The sequence below is a fragment of the Suricata suricatta genome, chromosome 2, assembly GCF_006229205.1.
Source record: "Suricata suricatta isolate VVHF042 chromosome 2, meerkat_22Aug2017_6uvM2_HiC, whole genome shotgun sequence".
Taxonomy (NCBI): Eukaryota; Metazoa; Chordata; class Mammalia; order Carnivora; family Herpestidae; genus Suricata; species Suricata suricatta.
Window position 1 is genome coordinate 70,768,523 of NC_043701.1, and position 26,577 is coordinate 70,795,099.

Sequence of the window (26,577 nt, forward strand, 5' to 3'; positions counted from 1 at the left end):
ACAGAAATTCATACATCTGCAACATACCTGTATCAGAACCTCAAGACTCTGTGGGAAAAAAAGATTTCTCATGGCACGCAATCAGGGGTCAGGGAGATCTCTCTTCAATTTTATACTTGGGAGCTCCTCCATGTACCTTCACAGTACTGGAGTGTTTTGAACGAGGGTGCTATTTAAAAAAATTTTTTTTAATGTTTATTTATTTGAGAGAGAGAGATACATTGTGAGTGGGGGATGGGCAGAGAGAGAGAGGGAGACACAGAATCCGAAGCAGGTTCCAGGTTCTGAGCTGTCAGTATAGAGCCTGATGTGGGGCTCAAACTCACGAACTGTGAGACCATGACCTGGGCTGAAGTCGGATGCTTAACTGAGCCACCAGGTGCCCCGTCAAGTGTGCCATTTTTAAACCCCAAGAATAAAAGAAAAAAGAAAAAGAACTTCACTGTGTCTTAAGTGAGGTACTCAGGTACCTCAGCTAACTAAATGAATCAGATGGAAATCTAGATCAGATATGCTAGCTTTTTCTATTATTTCAATGTGGACATTTGGTAGAAGTTTAAAGTGGTTACCCTTTGTAGTTTAGATTCTAGGCTAACAGGACTTTAGATAAATAACTTTAATTCTCAACTGAGATGACTTTCTGATGACTTCTACCGATACAGAGGAGGACACCAAGAGGATATAAAAAATTCGCCTAAAGTCAGAGACTAAAATATTAGTAACTAACATGTTAAAATAATTCAGTTTCTCTAGATGGCAACGTTTTTATAAAAGTGTTCCTATAACTGCATTTTTTGAACAGTAAATGACACACTACAAGGCGTTTTATATCAGATAGTAAGTAGCAATCTGTGTTTTCAGAATGAGACACATATACTTCACAGTAGCGGCACTTATTTTAGAGTTCAATTGGCTCAACTTAGCATGATTGGAAATTTAGTATCATTGCTTTCAGCACCAATAAATAAATATGACAGGGAAACACATATAAAGAAACACCAAAAGAATCAAACTGAGGTTTCAAAATCAATATGATGATCAATTGATTGTGGCAACAATAATTACCAATTAAGGTAGAGATGAAGGATGAACTGGGATCAAAAGGGCATCGGCCCCTCCCTCTCTCAGACCTGTGCGGCTCCAGACGAAACAGGGGGTCCTGGAAGAAGACCAGAGAAGCCGTCACTATTTGCCAACTTTACTAAGAATCTGATTGCTCAGAGAAAACATAAACACCTTGACCTTTTACAGAATCGCTGTGTAAACAGGGCACCAGTGACTAACATCAAGTTATTTAGGACCAAGCTGGGTTTTGTGAATGAATACGGGGCTTTCAGGCCCATGTGGATTCTCTTGCTCCTTCCCAGTAAGATGACAGGTGATGAAGTGAAGTAAGTTATTTGCAGTTTTTATCACTTGAGCGGACAGTATTAGTTACTTCGAGATGGGTCAGTTAAATACTCCAAAGAAATGAAAACTTGCCGAAGAAAGGTTACTAAAAGGGAGGTTCAGTGATAAATACAGAAATCGTCTTTTATTCCAGAAAGGCCATGACTGATTTTTTTTTGAAACGCCCACAAAAGAAAGTATAAAATTTTCTATCAATTTGGATTATTTATTTCCAATCATTTTCATTCTTCATCACATATTCATTGTATAGACACTTACCTCTAATAATTTAGAGAATAATGGCTGCATAAATAAGTATTGGAATATCGAGGCATAAATAGTCACATTATGAGCGACGTGTCAGACTCATGTCACATAAATGAGAACCTGAAAATAAATATTTCTGTGAAGAACGATTATGTTGGTTCCTACTGCAAATCCATAATCACAGAAGTGTTCTCTGAATATTCTCAGGTATCAAAATTCTCATTGCTACAGTTTTATATTAAGAGTGCTATAATGGTTAGGGTAAAAGAAAGTACTTTGGAAAAGTGACAACAGGAATTAATATGGAAAATTTTATAGGAAAACCCCCCACTACTTTGCAATAGAATATTGCTGACACTGCCCACTGGTATTGTTGAATGGCCCTGCCCGTCTTTGAACTGTGAGCCTAAAAGCAATCCTAACGTCCTGAGTAACCTGTGAGGTGCCAGCACTTTTCTCCAACTTGATTTTGACTTTCTTAGCTAAACCCCTTACTTCCCATTACCTGTTCTATCCTGATCTCACTTTGTTATGTGACACATTTTTCTTTCTCTGATTTTCTAAAACCACCATTCTGATTCTGCTATTCCGAAACCTTTTAGTAAGTGCAGAGTTCACCTGTCCCCTATAACCCTTCAGTCTTATCCCTGGAATTGAACCACAGCCTACAGAACCAATGTATGCTCCTGACCCAGAGGTGCCTAAAAGCAATAAAACTTTAAGTCCAATTCTTTTTTTCCTACTCATACACTTTATACAAATTAGCAGAGAGCAAGAACACCAATAAGTAATTTGAGACATTTTTGTTTTCGCTCCTCAGAGATGAAAAATTTGAAGCGACAGGAGGAAAAAAAAGTTTGCTAAAATGAGACAGAATTATTGGTCCTCCCACTTACCAGCTGTGCTGAGGGGTTTTCATCTATTTGCAAAGCAGACCCGCAGCATTATATGAAGGAGAAAGTGATCAAGCGTGTGAATGTAATACTTGTCTGACCCTTTAGTCACACTGCCACTTTGTGGATTGTTTGAAAAAAGTAGGTAGGACATACATTTTACATGTTTTCTAACGCAGTAAAAAGTCCCAATATTTGGTCACGGAAGGCCGGTAAAGAGAGATACTCAAGTGCCTTCTTAAATCAAGACGTCCTATAACTTCAAAATTCTGATACTGAACTTTTTTTTGGTCACGAATGACAGATGAAGGTAATTTACCTAAGGGATAAAATTAGATACCTTCAACACTAAAATTGAAGCGAAAATTATTCAAGTCAGCACAATATATAAGTTTTAAACTGTCAAGCAGACGAAACACAGAAAATGCAAAGGAAGAATTCTAAGATTGAGAGAATCTCAAACTTTGGAGAAAGGTAGCTCGATGAAGGGGATGGAGTCACAGCGTCTTAAAGAAATCACAGGTTTCAAAAGTATAAGTGATAACCGAGGCCCCTGAGGCTGTTGTTGATTGGTGAACGTCAGGACGGGTCTGAGCTGTCAGTCACCTGGCATAGCAGGGTCTTCAGCTTTCAAGAGAAGTAGACTGAATTGATAGAAACCTACATTCAAAAAGATGCATATAAACCTAACATTTTGCAAACAACTAAACGGAAACCAGGATCATGTGGAATTTTTAGTTATGTATGAGGCACAATTGTATGTCATATGTAAATCTATCTGCGTCTGTAAAAGAACATACTTTTTTACAAAACCTCAAATTTAAACCTGAGAATAAATGAGTGCTGGATACTCAAATATTCTCAGAGATGTATGTCTCATGTCCAAATTCAGATGTGCCTTGACAGGCCTCTTCCTCTTTTATGTAGAAGACTTCAAATATAGGTCTGATTTTATGATTAATGGCTAAAATTACATCTAAACATATAATCACTGTAAATAAAAAAATTAAAACATTTTGCCTGCTTTTTACATCACTATGAAAACTGAATATTTTTGAATAGTGTGAAGGACAGACATATCATTTTAATTTTAAAAATGCACGTGCTCTTCGGTTTCTAATTGTTTAGCCCACTAACGAATACAAAGAAAAAAACTCCTGGAGTATCTTTACTTTAGATAAGCACCATTATCTTTATGCACAAAGAGAAGGAAAGTCCAAAACTTTAGAGGACATAGTCATTTCATCCATACATTCCACCTGGTTAACAACACTCCAGGAGTCAAATACTGTAAAAATAAAAGACAGTGACAAATTGGATTGCAGAGTGGGTTACTTCTTAAATTCGAAAACTACTAAATGTGCATTCTGAAGACTGTAATATTTCTAACAAGCTAATGAGTTGTTCTGAACACTTAAAGGTCTGCCGCTGCTCTCACAGTGCGTGGACCGGCCATTCTGAACTCCTGGCAGGTTTCCCACAGTCTCTTTCCCAGGCTTCTCAATGTGTTCAGGGTAATAATGCTCATATAATATTAAAAATTCACCAAAGACTTTATTGCCCCCAGGATCCTATATGACTTCTCTGTCCTCCCTAGAATCTCTTCTTTTTCCTCTTTGCATCCTTGCAAGCATCATATGAATCCCCCTTTTATATCATTTACTTTTCTGTATTATAATTGTCTACGTGTTTAACTCTCCTTCCTATTGGTTTGCAGGGTTTTCTTGAGGAAATTGCCCATCTGATGTCAACCTCCAATCCCCTTTATTAAATAAGAAACCTCGCACATAATAAATGCACAATGTTTATGATGTTTGAAAAAATACTACCTTTCTAGAAACATTTTTTTTGCCCATGCTTATTTTCTTTTATATCTAAAAGAACTCTCAGAACTGCCGTAGACAGGTATGTTGATTTGAAACTAGACAATATGTACAAATTATTATGCTCTCATACCTTGTATATAGTTTCTGAGGGCTACTCATATAGAACCATCATGGTCCTCTTTTTTTATACTATATTTTGATTGCCATTGGCTTTAGTGAAACTATTATTAGTTCAAAAAACTAAAGATTAGATATGTTCTAACTTCCCCAGCTATTTAATGAAAATAATATACATATATACACATATGATTTATGATAGACTCTTGCCAGTATTAATGGATTACAGGTTAGGATAAATATAACATAATATTCCATGGCATTTATTAAAAATAAAATCAAACATTGAAGAATACTAATGGTATTTATTTTAATCCCAATGACATTATTTTTTATAATGTTTATTTATTTTTGAGAGTCAAAGAGGGAATGAATATGAGCAGAGCAGGGGAAGAGAAAGGGAGGAGACAGAAGATCGAACATGGGCTCCATGCTGCTGCAGAGAGCCTGGTTCAGGGCTTGAACTCACAAAATGTGAGACTGTGACCTGAGCTGAAGTCAGACCCTTAACCTACTGAGCCACTCAAGCATTCTCCCCACCATGACCTTATTAATGACAATATGTAGTTTGAAGTAATATGGAGGTATGACGTGAAGGTATAATCATTTTTAGTTAAGGCTTCCCTTGTCCCACAGGACTGATTTTCTTTTCTTTCTTTCTTTTTTTTTTTTTTAAATGAGTATAAGATACTCCTTTGATACTGTGGGTGTGTGGTCATGAAATTACAACACTGAGTTGCGGGTAAAGACTGAGTTCTTAATTCTTATCAAACAACTAACTTAACAGTAGTTTTTAATAATTTATATGATCTTTTGTTTTATGCTTTTAGAGTGGAGACTTTCTTTACCTTGTAAGGCTACATATGACAGAAAGGTACACTGGTTCAATTCATCTTAGTTACTCAGGACTCAATATATTATTTTTGCAATTTCATACAAAAGAGATGTGGAAATTGTTGAGAAGAGCTAAGAAGAAAAAAATTTATCCTATACTGAATAATGCTGATACAACAATGTAGGCAAATTCCAAACTCCTATTGATTTGTTCTGCACAGATCAAGCAGACTTCAAAATTAAGTAGTTGCTCACATTATTTTGAGAGTTCATTGTGATCTTAAATGCAGTGTTTAATTTAGGGCACACTCCAATGAAATACTAAAAAGTGAGTAATATCATTTTCTTCCATAAAGAGGGATTCAGCAACCAAACCAACCAGAAAACTTGAGGCATGATGACATTGCCAATGACCCCGAAGCAATTGCGCTTATGGTTCAAGTAATATGTAACGTTGGTGTCTAACCTTATTGAGAATGGTGGTCAGTGCTTCCACTGGCTTTCCATTATCTGTGTTTTAACAGCTGGAATTTCGGCATGAGTAATGTGGCTTAAATTTACAAGACATCACTAGCATTAGCACTGTGAGCTACGTGTTTTGTTTTAGTGTGGTATGAAGACGTTTTTCAATGGGTTCTCTTGTGCTTGAGAGAAAGCAGGGCCTATGGTTTGCAAACGTGAGCAGATGCACGCGCTCTTCAGAAACATGTTTAAAGAATAAATGGAAAGTCTTTCCAGGAGAGGTTTTCCCTATAGGCCTTGAGGGGAGTGCTCAGGACCCAGCCAGCCTGCTGTAAGCTATTTTCAATATGTGAGTTACTACACATATCACATTTAAATGTCATGCCAATTAAATAAGAATTTTCCATTAATAAGTCAGACTGATGAACTATTTGTGCCCTTAACGTCATCAGTATAGTCTGAAAGATGTCAGAAAAAAATGAGAACATTACAAACACTCTAAAACAAATCAAATAATTCCCTATTTCATTAATTACTTCCAATGTCAGGGAAAAGGTAGTAAAATACACAAGGCACATATGCATGTACCCATCAACAATGAAAAATAAAGATGCAGTTTTGAAACATAAATGTATATAATCACCATACCACGTTCTTTAACTCTTTACATGATAGTTATCTAATAATCTGTATCAAATTAATTTTAATATGACTAAATATGACTGCACAATTCTTTCCTTTCTTCTGCCAATCAATTAAAACATGCATTAAAGTATATTTGAAACACTTCCCCAAGACCCAATAAACTAGCAGAAAAAAATACAAAATGAGAGTTAAATTTTAAGTAAATGTTTTGACACTTGCTAGTAGCATTGCATTTTATTTATTTTTTCTGTTTTAGATTTTTATCTCTAAAAAATAATCATATTTGTATAATACTTTAAAGTTTAGGAACTACTTTTCCATGTATTATTTTGTTTCAGCCCCAAAATAAGCCTATGAAGTAAAAAAAGGGTCAATAACATTGTTCACAAATATTATTTTCCTTTTATGGATGAAACATGAGAGGCAGGGTGATTCTTTGCACGTCTAAAACAGTATCTTCTAACATCTAGTTCCACGTTCATTTTATACTATCCGTCTTACCTACCACTGTAGATGGAGAGGGCACTGCAGATGTGCTGAGTGCCTTCTATGAGATAATTAATGCACAATCTGGGTTTGAAAATGTATATTAAGGTATTTTTTAAAGAAGAAAATACTTATCGTAATTTGGTTATTTGTGAAATTATATATTTAAATGTTTTATTCCCCTTACCATGATTGGAATAGCTTGCAGATGCCACCAAACATTTTTAAAAAAGCAAATAATGCATCTGAGGTAAAATGCTAACTCACTGCTTGTGCTCAATTTGTAAATAAACATTTGTTTAAACCTGTATTTGTAGGAAAAATAATCGTTCCCCCTCTTTTGTGTTTCCTTTCATTATTACTTGGCTCCCTTCTCCTCATCCTCATCTGATTCCAATAGTCTCTGAAAGTCCACACTACCAGCAGTGTCTGCCAGAAATGTATGCCTGGTACACGAAGAGTACTAGACATAACGACTCTTCGGACTTTATGATGATCTTGTCCTAAATCCTACTTTTATCAGAAAACAGCATCAACCTTCCTGCCTCCCTCTTCTTCATCACCCTCTAACATACAATCGTGTCTCTTCTTAAGGGCTTCCTCATTATTATAAAGTTCCTTCTCTGGAATGGCAGTTCCGGATCTTCATGGTTTCATTGTAGGCTTTCTCCCTCCAGAAACTCACTCTCCAATCAAAACTCCAGCAGCACAAGCTGACTTACTTTCTTTAAGGTTGTATGCACGATAATACCCACAGCTCTTTCATCGAATGTTCCCTTGGGGTAAAAGGGAATTCAATTCTTCCTTTTCTCTACAACACAAAAACCCTGCTTAATGAGGAAATGCTGTTGACAAATGACATCTCCTTGATATTCTCCAAGACTTCTCCAAGCAAAACTTCTCCCATAGACTGTGCTATGTATCTCTTGTAGCATTATTTCCAATGCACTGTAATTATGTATAAATGGGTAATTCAGCCAACATTTAAGAAGCCAACCATAACCCAAGCCTTCAGTCAATACTGAATTTAGGAAACATGATGCATGCTATTCCTTTTAAACCCCACAAAATTAAGAAAAACATCCTTTCTAAATATAAATTTAACAAACAGAAAAGCTAAAATGAACAGGTGACTACCACTAATGCATTAGTTAATTCTTTCATTTATCAATATGTTAACTATACTTCAATAACTAATAACTGTATTTTAATAGTTGAATCATATTAGGCAAATATACCATTTCAATGGCAGAAATAGAGTCTCTGATGTTTTAAATTACTAGGAAGAAGAAAAAGAAAGAAGGAATGGAAAGAAGAATAGGAATAAGAAGTCAAGTAAGACTTAAAAAATGTTTTTCCAAAGAGAGATAATCTAATACAGAGATAAGAAAGCCTCTCATTTGATCTATGGCTCAAGTCCCATAACCTTGTTCAACCTCAATTTCAACACTTGTGCTGTCTCCTACAAATGTTGTGAGAATCAGAGGAAGGAATTTAAAATAAAAGAAACTAAAAGAATCAGAAAATCTGAGTGTGACATAACTATATACAAGGAGAAAACCAACCCCTTACTACTCCAAGGGTTTGCAACCAGGTTTTATATCAAACCCAATTGTGCATCATGCTGATTTCATTATTATTTTGTTTTTGTTTTCTGTTGTTTTGCAGTTAACTTTAAAACTTTATTCTATCGTACAAGAAGCCATAAGTGTAAGAATGCACATTAATATGGATAGTATTTCAAAGCACTGAGGATAAATGATGGATTATTCAATAAATGGTGTTTGGACAACTGGAGTGCCATATGGGAAAAAATAAAGTTTGATTACTACCTCATGTCCTATAGCCCTATAGCCAAATTCCAGATTGATCAACAATTTAAACGTAAGAAATAGGATCATACAAAGGAATAGAAAAAGACATAAAAATTTGGTATGTAACCTTCAGTGTGGGAAAGGCCTTTTCATGCAAGACATAAAATCTAGGAGGCATAAAAGAAGAAGGGATAAATAATATAACTTCATGATTTTTAGGAAAAACATCTTAATATGGGAAAAGCCGTAAATATTTTTTCACTCAAATAAAAAAGGCTTTCTTCTTTCCTTATTATATAATGAACTCACACATATCAATGAAGAACACAAAATAAATTTAAAAAATAGTCTGGGGCCATAAATGTACAAAGTGGTCTTAGAATATCTTTTTCTTCTACAAAGCGGAGAAGCAAAGAAAGCTATGAGAGTTATATCACAAGGCTTAGAAGGGGGATGTTGACTTGAAGATGTAGCTACTGGACAAAGATGACAAAATTTATTAATCCATAAGAAGAATAACTGCAGTAGACTGAAATAAGCTTAAGAAAATAAAGATTTGGATGCTGAATACTTGTTGGACCATATAAGGCCACATTAGAAAATGTCATATTACAATTAAATATCTAGTTCTGAGATTAAGAAATTCGGTATTTTAATAATGCGCAAAATAGGCAGAGCCAGTGTTCTAATAAGAACAGCATTGGTTGTAATTCGATTCATTTACCTCATGATCATGTTTGTTGGCTTTTGGAAAAAGTCAGATTTAATGTGATAGAAAATCTATCACAGTATGTCTAGCCAATCCTTGCTTTGGCCACCCAGTTCATCTGCTGCTAAATTTACTACTTATGTTGAAACTGAAGCAACATTTCATAATAAATTACTAAGTAGCTTACTTGGAATCTTTTTACATAGACAAATTATACAATGTCCAAAGCAGGTCTACATATAAAAAGGCTGAAGAAAATAGAGTTTTGTGATAATGGGCATCATGACCTAAATTTCACAGTCTCAGCTGCTTCATAAAATGCTGAGAAGTCTAGTGAATGTGATTACAATCGGATATTTTTTGTACAAATATGGACTTATATCCTTTGTAGATATTTTCAGGCAAATTTAGTAGAAAAAATAGTGGTAGTAAATATTTGTTCAGCATGAACAGGGTTTAACTTCTGATATTCGCTATATACTGTTTAATAAAATAATTGGTATAGCATAAATGAGCAATTAAAGTCTATTTCTTAGAATACATGGTACATATACATAACTTATATATATATATAATATAATCTACATATATGACACTATAAGCAAGCATTAATATATTTTAATATGTAAAATATTAAGAGATATTAATATTAAAATATTCTTTCCTATAAACTTAATATTAGTATCAACACAGAACAGAGAATGCTAGAAATAATCATGAAGAAAATTTCATGTATACTTTAAAAAATTTAACTGAAGGACAGAGGTAATTATTTAGACATTTACACTTGGCAAGAAAAGATCCGTCTTCACTCAAGTTAGCTGTAAGATCTGGATTTCTTTTTGGTTCTGTTTTTCCTGTCCACCTCCTCTGGGTTTGACTACTCTCACTGTTATTCTGACCACACACAATGAAGCAAGAATCAAGATTCTTTTTTGGGGACAAAGATGCTTTTTATAAAATTATGAATATCTACTTTTCATGGGAAGGAAGTCAAGCCCCTTTTCAGCATACAGACGGCCTTTGGAGTAAGCGCTGGCTTCTGAGTCCCTGCTCCCTCTCCCTTGGACATATGTGAAAACTCCTCAATCTTACGAGTGTTCCTACTGCCGACTGAGTCATACATGATCACAAAGGATCACAGTCCTCTGTGGAGAAGACAGAAAAGAATTGCTGGTCAAAGAAAAAAATAAATCCACCATCTGCACAGTAAGGGCGGGCCAGCTGCAAGGAAAAGGCCGCTTTCTGTGACAGCTGATTTGTCATTCAGTCCTGGCTGGACCCAAACAGCTCTTGGAGTTAATGGTGTCAACCAAGGACATTTTAGAAACTAGGGTGAATGAGTGAAGTCTTCCATGGTTATGGGAGTCTAGGTTAAGGGACTCCTGGCTTTCTCTCTGGGAAAGAGGACATATGCAGATGAGGAATTGTATATCTCCAACGTAGAATTCTTATCCAGTTAGAGAAGAGTATTCCAAAATTATTCTCAAAGCTGATAATATTTAAACCCTTTCTGACTTTACGATCCCTGGGACATGGCCTAATTTGCCGTATACTTGAAATGGAAAGGCCTGTCCCATGACCCAGTCTTGGAGTGAGGGTGTATGATCTAGTCTTCTTCTGGCATTTCCTCCCCCCTTTATCAAACCACGAACATCAGCTTATGATACAAACATAAAAGGGATATGAGTATATTCTTAACATGTTTCTTGTGTTGAATGATTACTTTGGAGGCTCAAGCCTAGTTGAACAGAGATTTAATACAATTATATAATACAATTAAATACAATTATATAATACAATTAAAAGAGACAACCAGCATGTTTCACTGAGATCACATCACCAGTGATAACGGAATCGAGACTAAACACACTACCTAACATATGCTACGATAACATGTCAATGTGTACGTCATTCAATGTGCGTGTCATTACTCTGCACAGCACTGCAGTCACTGCTGCAGAGACTTTCACCTAAAATTTCTCTTCTATTGCTTATTAGAAATCTTTAAGACAGGTATTTAAATGTACAGTGATCATCCAAAGAACATCACAAGACAGAAACTACATCTTTCAGGCTGTAGATAGGGGAAACATAATTCCTATAATGAGTGCTTCAGTGTGAAAAGTCCTGGAAAAAAGTACAACTATGATAAGAACAAGAACTTGAAACCTAATTTTAATACTGGGATTACAGAGGTCTGGGCTGAGAGAAGGAGGTGTGATACTCTGAAAAGTTTTCCCAGGGAAATAATGAAAAAAAACACCTAAACTAAAGTTGGTTAAGATACACATTGTTATAAAAACATTGCCTATTTGTGCATTTCATGTTACTAAAATGTAAGGAGACATATATATTTGGTAAGTTTTATTTCTATTATTTATTTTGAGAGAGAGAGAGAGAGAGAAAGAGAGCAAGCACACGGGTGTGAGTCAGGGAGGGGCAGGGAGAGAGAGGGAGAATCCCATACAAGAATGTACATGCTCTCAAGAATCCATGCACTCAATGTGGGGCTTGATCTCATGAACATTGAGATCATGACCTAAGCCGAAATCAGGAGTCAGACACTTCCTACTGAGCCAGACAGGTGTCCCTAAGAACACTGCTTATTTGTTTACTTCATTGTTATCACAACCTTACAAGATAGATATTTTTATTCTATTTTATAAATAAAGATTCTGAGGCTCAGAGATATAAAGAAACTTATTCAGATTTATGCAGCTATTAACAGGAAGATCTAATTCCCAATCTTCCTAACCACTTGTCTATAGGAAGATATTCCGGAAAGAGAAACAAAACAAAACAAAACAGAACAGAACATTTCATGATGAAGGGATGGGTAAGAAGGAGTGAGGAGCCCTGACTGACTGTAACCAAACTGCTACTGGGCAAGTTTAATGAGCGAGAAGGAGAGAAGACACAGGGTAGGTTAGAGGCAGACTAAGGAACACGGGCTGTCTGAGAGGAGGCGCTCAGACCTTCACTCAGTGTGCAACGGCGAATCGTGAATGTTCTGAAAAGACTTATTGTTTAGTGAAGTTAATTTGACAGCAGAGAATAAAGCCAGAGTGAAGAGCCAGTGAGACTGTAAGGAAACTTGTGGAAACGGTTAGGAATAATAATAGTTCTGGCAGAAGGAACAGAAAGAGGAATGAATTGGAAAGGTAGTTTATTTAAAGATACAGTTCTTTTAAAACAATTGCTCCGATTCAACTTGGGGGAAAGCTAGGTTGACGACAAAACACTAAGTTTTAAGAGTGGGTGAAAAAGGAAAAGTAATATCTTAACTGTGATAAGGGGCACAGTAGAAGAGCATGAAAGAATCTATTTTTAAGGAAACATGGTAAATTTCATACTAGGGATGTGTTTGATTTACTGATTTTGATTCTTTAAAAAGTGCTTATTTATTTTGAGATTTTGAGATTTTGAGATGAGATTTTGAGAGAGAGAGAACATGAGCAAGGAGCAGAGAGAGCGAGGGAGGGGGAGAGAGAATCTTAAGCAGGCCCCACACTTGGTGCAGAGCTTGGAGTGGGGTTCTATTTCACGACCCTAGGATCATGATCTAGCAGAAATAGAGTCAGACGCCCAACCAAATGACCCACACAGGTGCCCCAGATTTGGAAACTTTTTAAGTGACAGGAAGTCATTTATAAGCTATCAGCCATGAGATACCAAAAGGTATATTACAGCTAGGAATTCAGATTTGTGAATAAACATGTGACGGCAATGACTGACACCAACCACCGAACAGTGTCCCGGAATGAGCTGCTACTGCTGGTGGTGACCAGGAGAGCTGGTGACCCTGACAGTCACTCTATCTGTCCAGCACTGTTCTAGGTGCTTACATTACTCCAATCCTCACAATGACCCTGCGCATGGAACACTATCATAAGCTCATTTTATGGAGGAAGACACTGAAGGACACTGACATTGCCCTGAGCTAAACAGGCAAAAGGAGACCGGGAGTTTAAGTCTACAGGTCTGAAATATAAACACACATATACACCAGGAACCACAATTATCAGCTGGGGTTGAGCACCTCCGGAGAGAACCAGAGAGGTGTGAAAGAGGCAACTCCAATCAGGGGCTGGTGATTTAGTCTGGAGAAGGGAATGAGGCTGGAGAAATGTTGAAAAACTTCTTTCAATTTGAGTCAGTTCTTGGGGCACCTGGGTGGCTCAGTCGGTTAAGGGTCTGACTTTGCCTCAGGTCATGATCTCAAGTTTTGTGGGTTTGAGCCCCGCATCAGGCTCTGTGCTGACAGCTAGCTCAGAGCATGGAGGCTGTCTTCAGATCCTGTATCTCCCTCTCTCTCTGACCCTCCCCTGCTCACGCTCGCTCGCTCTCTCTCTCTCTCTCTCTCTCTCTCTTTCTCTCACAGTCTCTCTCAAAAATAAATAAAACATTAAAAAATTAATTTGAGTCAGTTCTTTAAATTCCTTAAAAGGAGAAGTCAGTGGCTTGTATGACTTAAAGGACTGAAACAAGATCATTATTATTAAAACAATAGAAATATAGACTATTGATAAATAAAGGCTGAAAATAATGATTATTCACAATTCTAATATCTACAGAACCACTGTTGAAGCTGTGTTTTATTTTTATCCAGTCTTTATAGCACCTTTGATATCTTATTTCCTAGAACTCATGTCATTCTGAGTTTACCTAGAGGTCAGAAAAATACTACATTCTATCTCCATTCCTTTAATGAATACTTTTCCATCTTCAGTTCTACAATATTTTAGGTTCAGAACCTTTTCTTCGAGCCCCAAGGTCCATAGATTCTTACGTGCACTTTGCTGGAGTGAAAAGGTGTCTACCAGGGGCACCTGGCTGGTTCAGTCAGTTAAACATCCAACTTCAGCTCAGGTCATGATCTCATTGTTCGTGGGTTTGAGCCCTGCATCAGACTCTGTGCTGAGCGGGAGCCTGGAGCCTGCTCTGGATTTTGTGTCTCCCTCTCTCTCAGTCACTCCCCTATTCATGCTCTCTCTCAAAAATAAACATTAAAAAAATTTTTTAAAGAAAAAAGAAAAGGTGTCTACCAGCCTGGTATCTCTTGAAATGAGGTGAGCAATTCTCCACTTAACTATCTCAGTGTCCTCTTGACTCCTGTTACTTTTGTCCTCTCACAAAGTTAACTGATATAAATGTTATACTATCTTGACAGGATTCAGCCACCTAAGAGGAAGGAGATGGGAGTCCTGTGGAAAGTCCCGGAAGATAAACAAGATGGGTTCAAGGTAGGATGACTTGTGTTCCTCCCTTCCTCCATTTCCTAAAGCCACTTCTCTGCAGGCCAGTTTTTTGTTTTCGTGTTACTGTTTTGTGCTACAGGCTCTCCATATACAGCTTTATGTTCAGGCCAGTCTGTGCATCATGTAAACAGTGTGCTTCACGTAGCCCTTCTCCAGATGTTCCCAGCAAGGTCTGCAGAGTTTGCCAGAGAGCCTCTCCTCTCCACTTCCCCTAAGGAAGCACTGCTCTGTTAAGTAGGGCTATTTGACCCGTGGTGCTTTCCTCCAGTCTGGTTCTGCATCATAGCTAATCAAATGTCCTTGGACTTTCTAGCATATGGTAGCACTTGCTCCTCCTTAGGAGCATATGCTGATGCATGTTTTCTGCTTTGGTAAAAATCCCTTCAGTACTTTCAATAGAAAATCAACAAATATGTGGCTCCTAAGTGGTAGAAAAAGTAGGTCATGTTTCGTATCAGTCTGGAGCCAATCAAGGACCAAAAAAAAAAAAAAAACCCCACAAAACGATACAGTGAGTTAGACAGGGGATGTTTAACGCAAACAATGACTAAGCGATGACAAGAGACCAATTACGATGAAAGGAAAGCTACGGAAAGAAGCACCTGGGGTGGGGTCTCACACCTCACTATCGAGGGTGTGGCTTCACGCACTGGAGGGTGGAGGAGCCTGCGTTGTTGCCAGGCTCACCGGGTTCAGTGCCCCTGGACAAGGGTAACGACTCCCAGGCACGGTGTCATGCGTGCACCTGGCACCACAGGAACCTGGAGTTGGAGAGGCCTCCCCTGCAGAACCTGGCATGCTGGTGTGGGGTGCGCTGGGTGGCTCCCCGGATGGCCGGCCTCAGGCCCACAGTCTTCATGTGGCGAGGAAAGGGAGCAGGGGAAGCAGCAATCTGCACCCGGCCTTGGGCTCCCATGCTGCCTCTGCTGACATTGAGAACTGCACCCCGATCCTGTAGAGATTTGTATCCAGTGGACATGTCACACATAGCAAATCACCTGGTCCAGGCGGCGGAACAAAAAGCACTCCCTAGAGACCTGGGGAAGGAGCCACGCCAGAACCAGTGGGACAGCCTCTTCTTTCCGGAATGTCTCCCAGTGCCATCTACTGACAATGTTTAGCAACTGCCAGCTTAAGAAAATAGTAGGGACTAATTACACTTGCAGACTTCTCCTTTTTCATACAATACAACCTAGTCATGGGCATGCTGTCATATCACTTTTGCCATATTCGATTGGGTAGAAGCAAGGTACAAGTCCCCCTCACTCAAGAGGAGGGGATTAGACAGGGCACGAATCCTTAGGCTCCTCTTAGAATCTGGCCTACCACAAGCCTCATTACTCATAATCACCAAAAACTGGCAATGACCTCAATGCTCCTCACTATGTAAAAGGATAAACAAACCATGATACATCCATGCTATGGAATGTGCCTAAACAATGCAAGGGAACAAATTATTAATATACACACTACTGGATACAACCTCAAATGCTATAAATATTGTCAAGCAAAACTGTTATTATACTGTATATAAAGTGACATCTTAATAATTCTTTAAAAGAAACAAAAAAGCATGTATATTTTGTTGTTTGCATCAAAGAGAAGAGTTCCTGTCCCATGCTTTTAGTACCACAGCCAGGATTATGTTGGACCCTAAACGAATAGAGACAGAAATGACAGTCTCTTTCCTAGAGACACTCTGGCATTAATATAGAAATCATAATTTATAATGGGCTTGTCTTAAGTACAATGGAAAATCCAAAGGAAAAGTAATTAACTTTACTAGGCGGAGGTCGAGATAAACATCACAGAGGAGGTGATGTATAAACGTAGTCTTAAAAGAGGAGTTAGGATTTTCAAAGCAGAGAATAAGGATAAAAGTTGTTCACGTAAAGGGATCAGCATGAACTAAGACGGGAACCCATGAGTGAATGCAGTGTCTCTGAAAAAACGGCACACGTGTTGTGACTGCCTCATTGGTCTTTTGGGATAAGGGGAATCTTCAAGGTAGTGTAAGATCCACCTCCTCCTTCATCATAGACATTCTTCCTTTTCAACCTGAATTTTCAGGGTTCTATTATTAAAAGAACATGTTGCTGGCACTGTCTCTAGGACAGTATTTCATGGGTACCTAGAAGGCAGAGGTAATGTGGACTTAGAGTTCTGAACAAAGGTCAGAGCCAATAAAAGATAATATAGTCATGTGAATTCATCAGGATGTCAAGGAAACATGAAATACAGAAAAACACATACCAAGGACAGAGCTCCTACAGTCACCAGAATTTAAAGGGCTAGCAAGCCAGAATATTCAGAATTTGACAACTATGAAAAAAATGATGGTCCTAAAAACTACAAGAGGAAAACTTTTATACAAAAATTACAAATGCTATCCAATGCAGTAGAGAAGTAGAAGACAAGGTGTTAAAGAGATACTTCTTTGCATCCAGAAGGTCATAAGTGATGGTAACAATAGTAGTTTTAGAAAAGTGATAAACGTACCCTAGACTGAAGAACCCATGGAATTTGAGAAACTAGAGATGTTAAGTCCAGACTACAGGCAGCTCCTTTCCCTCATATAATCTCAGAAAATCCACACAATCTTGCAAGTGAGGTCTTATAAGATAGACTTATATTAAAGGTGAGGGAACCAAAGTTCATGCATGTTAGGTATTGACACTAAGTCATACAGGTAGTGGAGAGCAGCACCCAGATTTGAAATTTCATCTATCTAGTCCAAAGCCTATATTCTCCTGGTGATATCACTTTACCTCCATCTCATCTCCAGACCTGTAGTGACCAGACAATGCCAGAACAGTTAATGAAGGACTAACAATGACTGATTAGATGTACATGGGCTCATCTGAGTAACAATGGTGATAACCAATATCCTCTAATTGTCTCTAATGATATTCAGAAGTTTCAGAGTCCCACTGGAGAAAACAAAAGGTTCAAATGAACCAGGGTTAATAACAAAGAAACAAAGAACAAAGTTGTTCATGGTCATACTTTGTCAATGTCACTTCTGTGAGGTCTCCATTGTATCATGAAGGTAGTAAAATCTGGAGACTGAAGGAGGAGAGAAAGTAGGAAATGTCTACAGAAAGCAGATGATGAAAGTCTAGAGCGTGGGAGAGTGGTGGGGAGCACAAATTCACACAGGCAATGCCTGCTCACAAATAATCATCATCACCATCACTAAACTCTTTATGTGACACTTCATAGTTCACAAAATGCCTTCATATGGTATGTCATGAAGAGAAGCAGCACAGCATGATGGACAAAACTTGATCGTGGACCATGAAGCCCAAGTTTGGCCACTTATTGTGCCGCATTAAGAAGCAACTTTACCTTCTTTTCACTTTCCTCATTTGTTATATGAAAGCAATAACTCCTCCCTTGTGGGAAGTTATGAGTATCAAAGCAAATGAACTAAAACATCTAACACACGACATGTACTCGATACATACTCATTATGTTTATTGATATTCTTAGTGGGATAGTTTGATTCTCACAATAGGACTGTGAGGTAGACAGTATTATTTCACTGATATGTAAATTTCAGATTAGTAGATATCTTCTTATCTTGTCTTACAAATGAGAAAATGAGGAATCAGAGAAGAAAAACTTTCCTGAAACTATACCTGTGTGCCTGTTGCTCCAGAATTTTATTCAGGAAATAAAACTGAATCTACATGTTGATCCCTCAGTCTACAGAGACAACCCTAATCTGACAAATGTTTCCAGTGTGAGAATATTGATGGACACATAAAAGCGTATTTAACATTTTAATCTTGGTCGAGTCTGTTACTTTTTTCTTCATTTTCTTGTAGGAAAATGATGGTAATAAGCAACACGTCAAGAATCCTGTATTCCTATTGAACTCCACTTTTTCTTACCTTTCTCTGCCTAGTTGTTTTATCTATAACAAACGTGTTTTCAAGAAAATATATCCACAACATTAAGGAATTTTGAAAGTTAACACAGTAAGGGGTGCCTGGGTAGTTCTAGTTAGGCCTCTGACCCTTGGTTTCATTCCAGGTCGTCATCTCACAGTCTGCGGGAAGGGGCCCCACACAAGACACTCTGTGCAGCCGGTGCAGAGCCCACTCGGGAGTCTCTCCTCTCTCTCTCTCTGCTCATGCACGTGTGCGCACACTTTCTCTCTCTCAAAAGTAAGTAAACATGAAAAAAAAGTTAACACAATCAATGAGTAAAATTAGAGTTTACTTACTTTAAATATATCTCCCTTTGGGAACTAAAGCCTGACAAAATTCACTTTGCCAGACTGGAATAAGCAAGTCATTTTAATTAAGCCAATATTTTAATGAGACCACCAAATTTAACTCTACGTACATCTGTTCTATATCATGTTCGTTATAATCACAGTATAGCATGTGATTAAATTTTAGCTCATTTAACTTGACTACACTAATAAAATTCAAGTTAGTTGTAAGGAGCCAACATATCACTTGATCACCTAATGTTACTCAAACGTCTTAGTAAAGACATTCTTGAACACAAGAAAAACCCACCAGGTTAGCATTTTTTCTCCTTACAGTTACTAAATTTTAATGAATATCAAATGCATCTTTAGAGTGAGATAATTTTATTAACATCCTAAGGTATGTGTTTTCAGAATGTCTTCAGTTACTTCCAGGAGGATATTTAAAAACTGAATCCACTTCACATCACTGCCAACCTAAAGCTACTACTAAACATCTACCATCACTCAATAGCTCTCATGGAAGCAAGGAAACAGACCATGCAGCTGTCACAGTATTATAAATGCAAAGTGATCAACTATGATAACATGAGGTTTTTGGCACGAGGTACCTAAGTCCACAGGTACAGTCTCTTTTCCTGTGTAACTGACTTGGATTGTGGACAGTGTTTATTATGTAGTTAATGTCCCCTACATAGAGAATTATGTCATAATTATATCTCAAAACTCAAATTTTGAAAAGGTGATATAAGTAGCTACTTTAATTTTTTAATGTTTATTTATTATTTTTTCAGGTAGGGATAGAAAGAAAGGGAGACAGAATCCGATTTGGTAGTATTTCCTAACGCTAGGCATATGCATCCTCCATGATACATGAATTTCACTCCCCGAAAATACTAAGCAAAACATATGCATATGTTTACCAAAGGTATGCACAAGACTGTTTAGAGCAGCACAATAATAGCACAAAGCTGTAAACAACTCAAACAGCAGGCAAAAGGGGAATGGGCAAATAAATGGAGGAGTCTCTATACAAAGAAATACTACCCAGCAATGAGAAGGCATGAACAACAACTATATGTGACAGATTATCTGACAGATTTTTAAGCAAAAAACCCCAAAAAACCAAAAAAACAAGGTGGACACAAAAACTGCATGGTATGTGACTTGATTTACACAAAATTTGAAAATAGGCAACACTAATTCTATGGTGATAAAAGTCAGAATAGTGGTTATTTGCAGAGGATAGATATTAACTAGAAAAGCACACAGCAGGGGTTTGGGCAGTGCTGGTGATGCTTTATTTCTTGATCTGGATACTGGTTACATAGATGTGCTTAGAATCTAGTAGTCATTGAAATAACCCTGGAGTTAGTGAGTGAATGTGTGAATTAAGGAACAAATGGGATCAATCGGTAAAAACTAATCATGGGTACATTTTTAAAATCTATACACATTTCTATATGCATTGTGTAAGTTAACAAAAAAGTATACCCTAAGAATGTCTCTGCTCTGTGTATCATGCTGGCCAATTTATATTCTAGGACCAGAAAAGTAAAAACAAAGACCTATTATTATTTCATCATGAAATCTTTTCAAGAGTGGACAAAATCTACATAATTTAAAAAAATCTGTGGGGTGGGGTACTCAAGAATTCTGTCTTATTAAAACGTCCACTAACTTCTCGAATTGGACTTCTTGGTATCTTAAATAGAGTTTTACATCAAAGTAGGAACATAACAAAACCCATTGGTTAATTCACATATTCATTCATTCACTCCAATGTTATTTCAAGGACTACTAGATCCTAAGCATTTGAAGATCTGGGAGAAATTCATAATTTTTCTAGTCCTGGAGGAACAAAGGCAAATGCCTGTCAGGACCAGGTGGAGATGACAAACCAGAAAAGAGCCTGGGTCTGAGCATGAGTGACGGGGACCGTACTGTTAACACGCCCCTGTGTGCGGAGTGCAGCAGCAACTGCTCGGCTCCAACAGATTCTTTTCATGTCAGCTTAATGGAAATCACAATTCACAATGTGAAACCAACCAGTTTTGAAACGTAGGCTCTTGAAAAGAGAACAAACAAGAAACATTGTGACAAACAAAGTACATCTGTGAGCCGAATCCAGCATATGGTTCCCAGTTTGTAACATCTGACTAAACTCAAGAGACCCAAATGCTTATTGGTCGACAGCCATGAGAAGCTATTTGCCCTGTGGGTGCCCAACCCCAAGCATCGTGTTCATTCTCTGCTTCACTGTAGCCTTGGGACTGACAGTTAAAAAAAATTATTTTAATGTTTATTGATTTTTGAGAGAGAGAGAGAGACAGCATGAGCAGGGAAGGGGCAGAGAGAGGGAGACACAGAATCTGAAGCAGGCTCCAGGCTCTGAGCTAGCTGTCAGCACAGAGCCCAATGCGGGGCTCAAACCCACAACTATGAGATCATGACCTGAGCTGGAGCCGGACCCTTAACCGACTGAGCCACCCAGGCGCCCCAGAACTGACAGTTTAAAAATAAAACGTTTCATTACATACATTTTGATTGTTTCTTACTATGAAATACTATGCAGCCATTTAAATGAATGAGACAGAATTACTGCGTCCTAACATATAATGAATTTCCGTGAAATATTTTTGAGTTAAAACCAATGAAATAAGGACTTCAAAAGGAGTTTCACATTTTTCTTTAATTTTTACACACACACACACACACACACCCATGTTTAGAAAACTAAACAGCAAACTGCTGTCAGATGAGTGCCATGGAAGAGCCCCACCTGATATGGGCCTCGGGCAAGCTTCTCCGCAACACGGCATCATCCAGTTTTCCTCTGTACTTTCCTTCTGTTCTCAATACATGGAGCTGGAGAGAGGCTCCTTACTAACTGCCTCACACTCAGCACGAAAAAGAGAGTTGTCAGTGTGTCAAACAGTCTGCCTTTCCAAACACTTTCATGTCGTCATTCTCAGACAAAAACTAGCAGCACAAGGAATCCTGATTTCCTTCTCCTCAGATCACGTAACCAGCCTTCTCTGTGAACAGTGACAGAAGAGGAGGACCTGAAGGAACAATTCCTCTGTTTGGAGACATTTTAAAGTAACCTAAGGGGTTTTAAAAATCACAGAAATAACAGACTGCAACCTCCTGATGAAAGCACCGTACTCACTTTTGATTTGTAGTAAAGAAGGCAGAAGAAACAATGTAAACAATGACGAAGGGCCCATTTGACAAACCGTATAATTTCTTTTAAAATACTGGTTCTATTTAAAAGCTCTAATGCTAATTTCTAAATCATAAGTCTTGATACAATGTAATACAAAATTTAAAAGAGGCTTCTTTACCTATTCATAAGATTTGTATCTGCTTTTTTAAAGAGCTCTTGATATATTGTCTTTGGTAGCTACTATGTTAGCTATGTTAACTTTTCTTTCCACAGTTAATTTTCAATATTCACTTTAATTCATAAAGTATTTCCATTCTCCCTGCTTAAATATAAACAAAGTATTATTGAAAGGCAATATCTATTTTCATTGCCCATAATTTTCATGACATTTTCAGTCAAAAATACATAAACAGCACCTGGTCTATAGAAGGAAAAATATACAGAGTGAGGCCAAAACAAACTTAAACCTGATCTTGTAGGATGGTATGTATTGCCTTTTAATCACTTATTTGAAAGGAGAATATAAAAAATTACCATGATTTTTAAATCAATAAGACATTTCTATAAACTTTTGCATAAATGATTCAGGAAGTTACAACCAAGGTTGCCCTATAGAACATGTGGCCAACAAGATGGACATTTTTGTTAACTAAAGGCTAGTTTAATTTATAAAAATATCTGAAAGTATACATGTTTCCAAATACTTGGTGCAATTCTTCATATATCTCTTCCATTCAAATGGGTAATGCCCACTCTTGATTGTTACAAAGTTATTTTAAAATTATTACACTTTAAATTTTTTTCATCTATTGTTATGATAATTGAAATTAAGCAGAAATAAACAAAGACCTAACAGAAACCCAGTGAAAAAAAAGATTTAAAAATCTTTGTAATACTGTGGGATTGATTAGAAGCTGGGGGTGGCAAGAATGGGTATTAAACAAAGTAATGTGTGAAATAAAAAATATATATATCTCTTTGTGAAAAACACAAAGAACAGTAAATGCACAGGTATATTGATCACAGGTGTGTAAAACAAAACATTAACAGCAGTTCTACGACTCTAACGGGTAGCATTTTTAAGCCACAAGAAGTTGTTACTGGTTTTGTTGGCCATGCAATGGAATTTTACTCTGACCTATAAGCAGAAACTAAAATTTAACTGACCAAGAAACAAATATTATTGAGTACCAATCAAAAAATATATTGGATTAAAATATACATATTCATTACATGTATTTTGATCTATCTTAAATATTTAAAAATTATTGCCTGAAGCAATCTTTTTAATATTTATCAAAACACAGAATTCAAACTCTAAGGGAACACTGTGTAAAATGTATGACTCCAAAAGGCCTGCTGCATATAAACTGCAACCTCTTACTGGCGTTTTATAAAATATTTAGCTAGAGAATAAAAATTTCCAGTCTGTGAAGTATAAACATGGGCTATTAGATCATCACTTGAGTACAGTTTCTAACATACTTTTAAAGAGATTTATACTAGATTGAAGGATGTGTATAGCTCTTATATTTTTGAAACTGATAACATCCCAACTTAAATAGCTGAGCTGCATTAGAGGAAATGTGTCTAAACTGTATACTGAAAATCAAAAAGTGTATTATTGATTATATTTGGTGCGAAGCATAGTTGCATGACTAATTTAGTCTGCACACTCAAAAAGTAATACAAATAGGCTTAAAATAAAAATACATTGAGAAAATATAACCTACGCTAATGAAATATGACAGTAATCGATATTCCAATGTTCATGCCCGCAAGAACAATTATATTTTCCCATGTTTGGGAAGACAAATTTTGGAGGTGGCCCATATGTTCATTCTTTAATCCTCATGGTTCTTGCAAAGAGGAACACAGACTTCTTTTAAGAGGAGAGCCATGAAGTTTAGAAACAAATGACTTCATTTCTCACCCTTGACTCTATGTCTTTGCTTTGCTTCCCCTAGAAAGAGCCTCTTAAAACATCTGTGCTAATACAACCTTTCTGTCATATGTAACACATGGTAGGCAAAGTGCTCAGGGCACCCAAGATTCCCAGCCCGACACAAAGATGTCCTGGGTAATCCCACACCTTCAGCGTGAGCAGGAAGCACAAATATGGTGGCAACCAGTCTCTAGATTGTAGCACTTTCTATGGGTATGGATGGTACAGTAATTCTCATGACTAGGTTATATCATATAACCTTCTCTTGGTAAATGGAACAGGAAGATTCTCCTGCAGTCTTGAAGAAGTATGGTGTCGTGCTGTGTGATAGGGCCACATGGCATGGGACTACAGGTAGAATTCTGTGAGTTGAGAGTTGCCCCCAGGAAACAGACATCTAGAAAATGGACACTCGAGTCCACAGCTCAACGAGGAACTAAATTCTGTCGACAACCACAAGAACCTAGAATATGACCTTGCACTTCGGAAAGATGCGAGCAGTCCTGAAGACATCTCCCGCAGCGGGCTAGCTGAGTAGTACCTAGACTCCCACGCCACAGAAAATGTGACATAATAAATGCATGTTGTTTTAAGATGCCAAATTTTTTATAATTTTTTTTTGCATCTTAGAAAACTAATACAAATAGTAATATGCTAGTGCGATTGTGCTCAAGTTTTTGTGTTCTAAGAGAAACTTAGGTTGTTCAGTAACAAAAGCACTTTTAATTTTGTGGCAGTTAAGGCCATTGCCAGTTCTCTAGAAATACATGTTTTATACCTGAGCTGTTGGGCTTTGTTTGATCTGAACCTCTACATTTCAACCCATTATTTCCCTTTCCTTGGGATGGTGTGTAAAATTAGAGGTTAAAACCCATGTGTCATATTTCATGTAGTACCCTCTATTTGGATAGCATTTTGCTATTTAAAAGTCCTGTGGGCTCCTGCAAGCATTCCAGGGGAAACATGTATTCTATCCTCGAAAAATTGTCCCAGAAAAACAGATGGATCAACTAGGGATGCAAAACCAAAAGCTCACTGACATCACAGAGAAAAACTGGCTGTCGAGACATATCCATGAGTAACCAAGTACAAACAGGTGTGGATGGACTACCATGAGCTATACACCTCACATGATATTAATATATCACAGGAAGAAGCAGAGAGAAGCAACCAGGTTTTGATGCACCTCGATAAAAAAGAACTCCAATTTCCAAGTGCTCACAGAGAGTGTAGCATTATTTAAGAGCTGGAGGAAATTTTTGTATTTTGATCCGTGAGTGATTGCCAGAGGTCTGTGGGAAAGATGAAGCTCTGTGAACCCTCAAAATTCACCAGCGCACCTCCCTTCCAAGAAGCAACTGCTGAAAGCAGAATACAATTTGTCCAAGACAAAGATAAAGAAGGCCAAAGAAAAGGCAATATCCTGATAAAAGATGAAAAGATGATAGCCAGGAGAAGATGTGTAAACGTACTTCTCCATATTTCTTAACACTTCAATGAACAAAACAGAACGGTGAATTCTAGAACATGAAGGCCCTAGACATCTATTCTGATCCACACTTCCCTTTTAGAAGGGGAAATTTATAAACTTCTCAGGAGCCTCATATAAAAGGAGCAATAGTGAAAGATCCAGCTAAATCCAGTACAATGGTCTTTTAAGAAACAAGAAGAACAGAATATGTACCACAGACAATGAAGGTTTGTCAAAGAAATGCCATAAAAAAGATAAGAACCCAACCATAACTTAGTATTTCAATGGAATTTAGAAGAAATAAATATAAACCATCAATCAAAATTAGAAAAAGTAAAAAATGAGGTGACCATATTCAGGAAGGATTCTGAAATAAAAAGAAAACAATTTTAAAAATGAAGACTGACCTAAAAGGAGCATATGAGCAAAAACTACCTCAAAAGTTTATGACCTACGAGAAAAAAAGGTGAAAATAACAAAAAATAAAAATAAATTATTCAATCTAGGTAAATGATCTAGCCATTCATTTATATACTGTATACTCCTTGATTTATATTATACTTCAGTAAAAAAAAAATTGAAAATCATGCAATGTGAAAAATATAAAAGTGCTTCAAGAGAAAGCTTGCCGAATCTTTAATGCCTGAAGACCATGTTCTGTATCCACATTTTACTAAAATTTTTATGTCTCCAGTCTTTCGAGGTCCAATGACAGTTTGACTCTTCAACACTTTTAACCTTGACGATCACTCCTTAATTTCTGTTATCTCACTCTCTGAGTTCCCTTCTACACTTCCTGTCCACTCCTTTTTCATCTTTGAGAGTTTTTCTTCCTTCACCAGCCTTTCAAGTATTGGTGTTTCTAGGCTCCATACTTAGCTACTTTCCCTTTTTACTCAAATTCTCTTCCTAGGCAATTCCATGCCTAAAGATCTCAGCTTTCATACACACACACATACGTACATCCACATATTATACACATACTATTGATTCTTAAATCCGTATTTCTACCAGAGATCTCTCTCTCTCCTGATATCCTCTTATAGTCGATTGTTGATGAGATCTCT

The 26,577-nt window shown here is 37.2% G+C and overlaps 1 protein-coding gene across 1 annotated transcript in view; it reads right to left on the reverse strand.

Moving 5' to 3' along the window:
* SEMA3E (semaphorin 3E) overlaps positions 1–26,577 on the reverse strand; it is a 104,562-nt gene that overhangs the window by 50,248 nt on the left and 27,737 nt on the right. Inside the window, exon 4 of the mRNA XM_029956941.1 lies at positions 1,066–1,159. Within this exon, the coding sequence (XP_029812801.1) occupies positions 1,066–1,159 (94 nt within the window). The remainder of the gene's footprint in view (positions 1–1,065; positions 1,160–26,577) is intronic.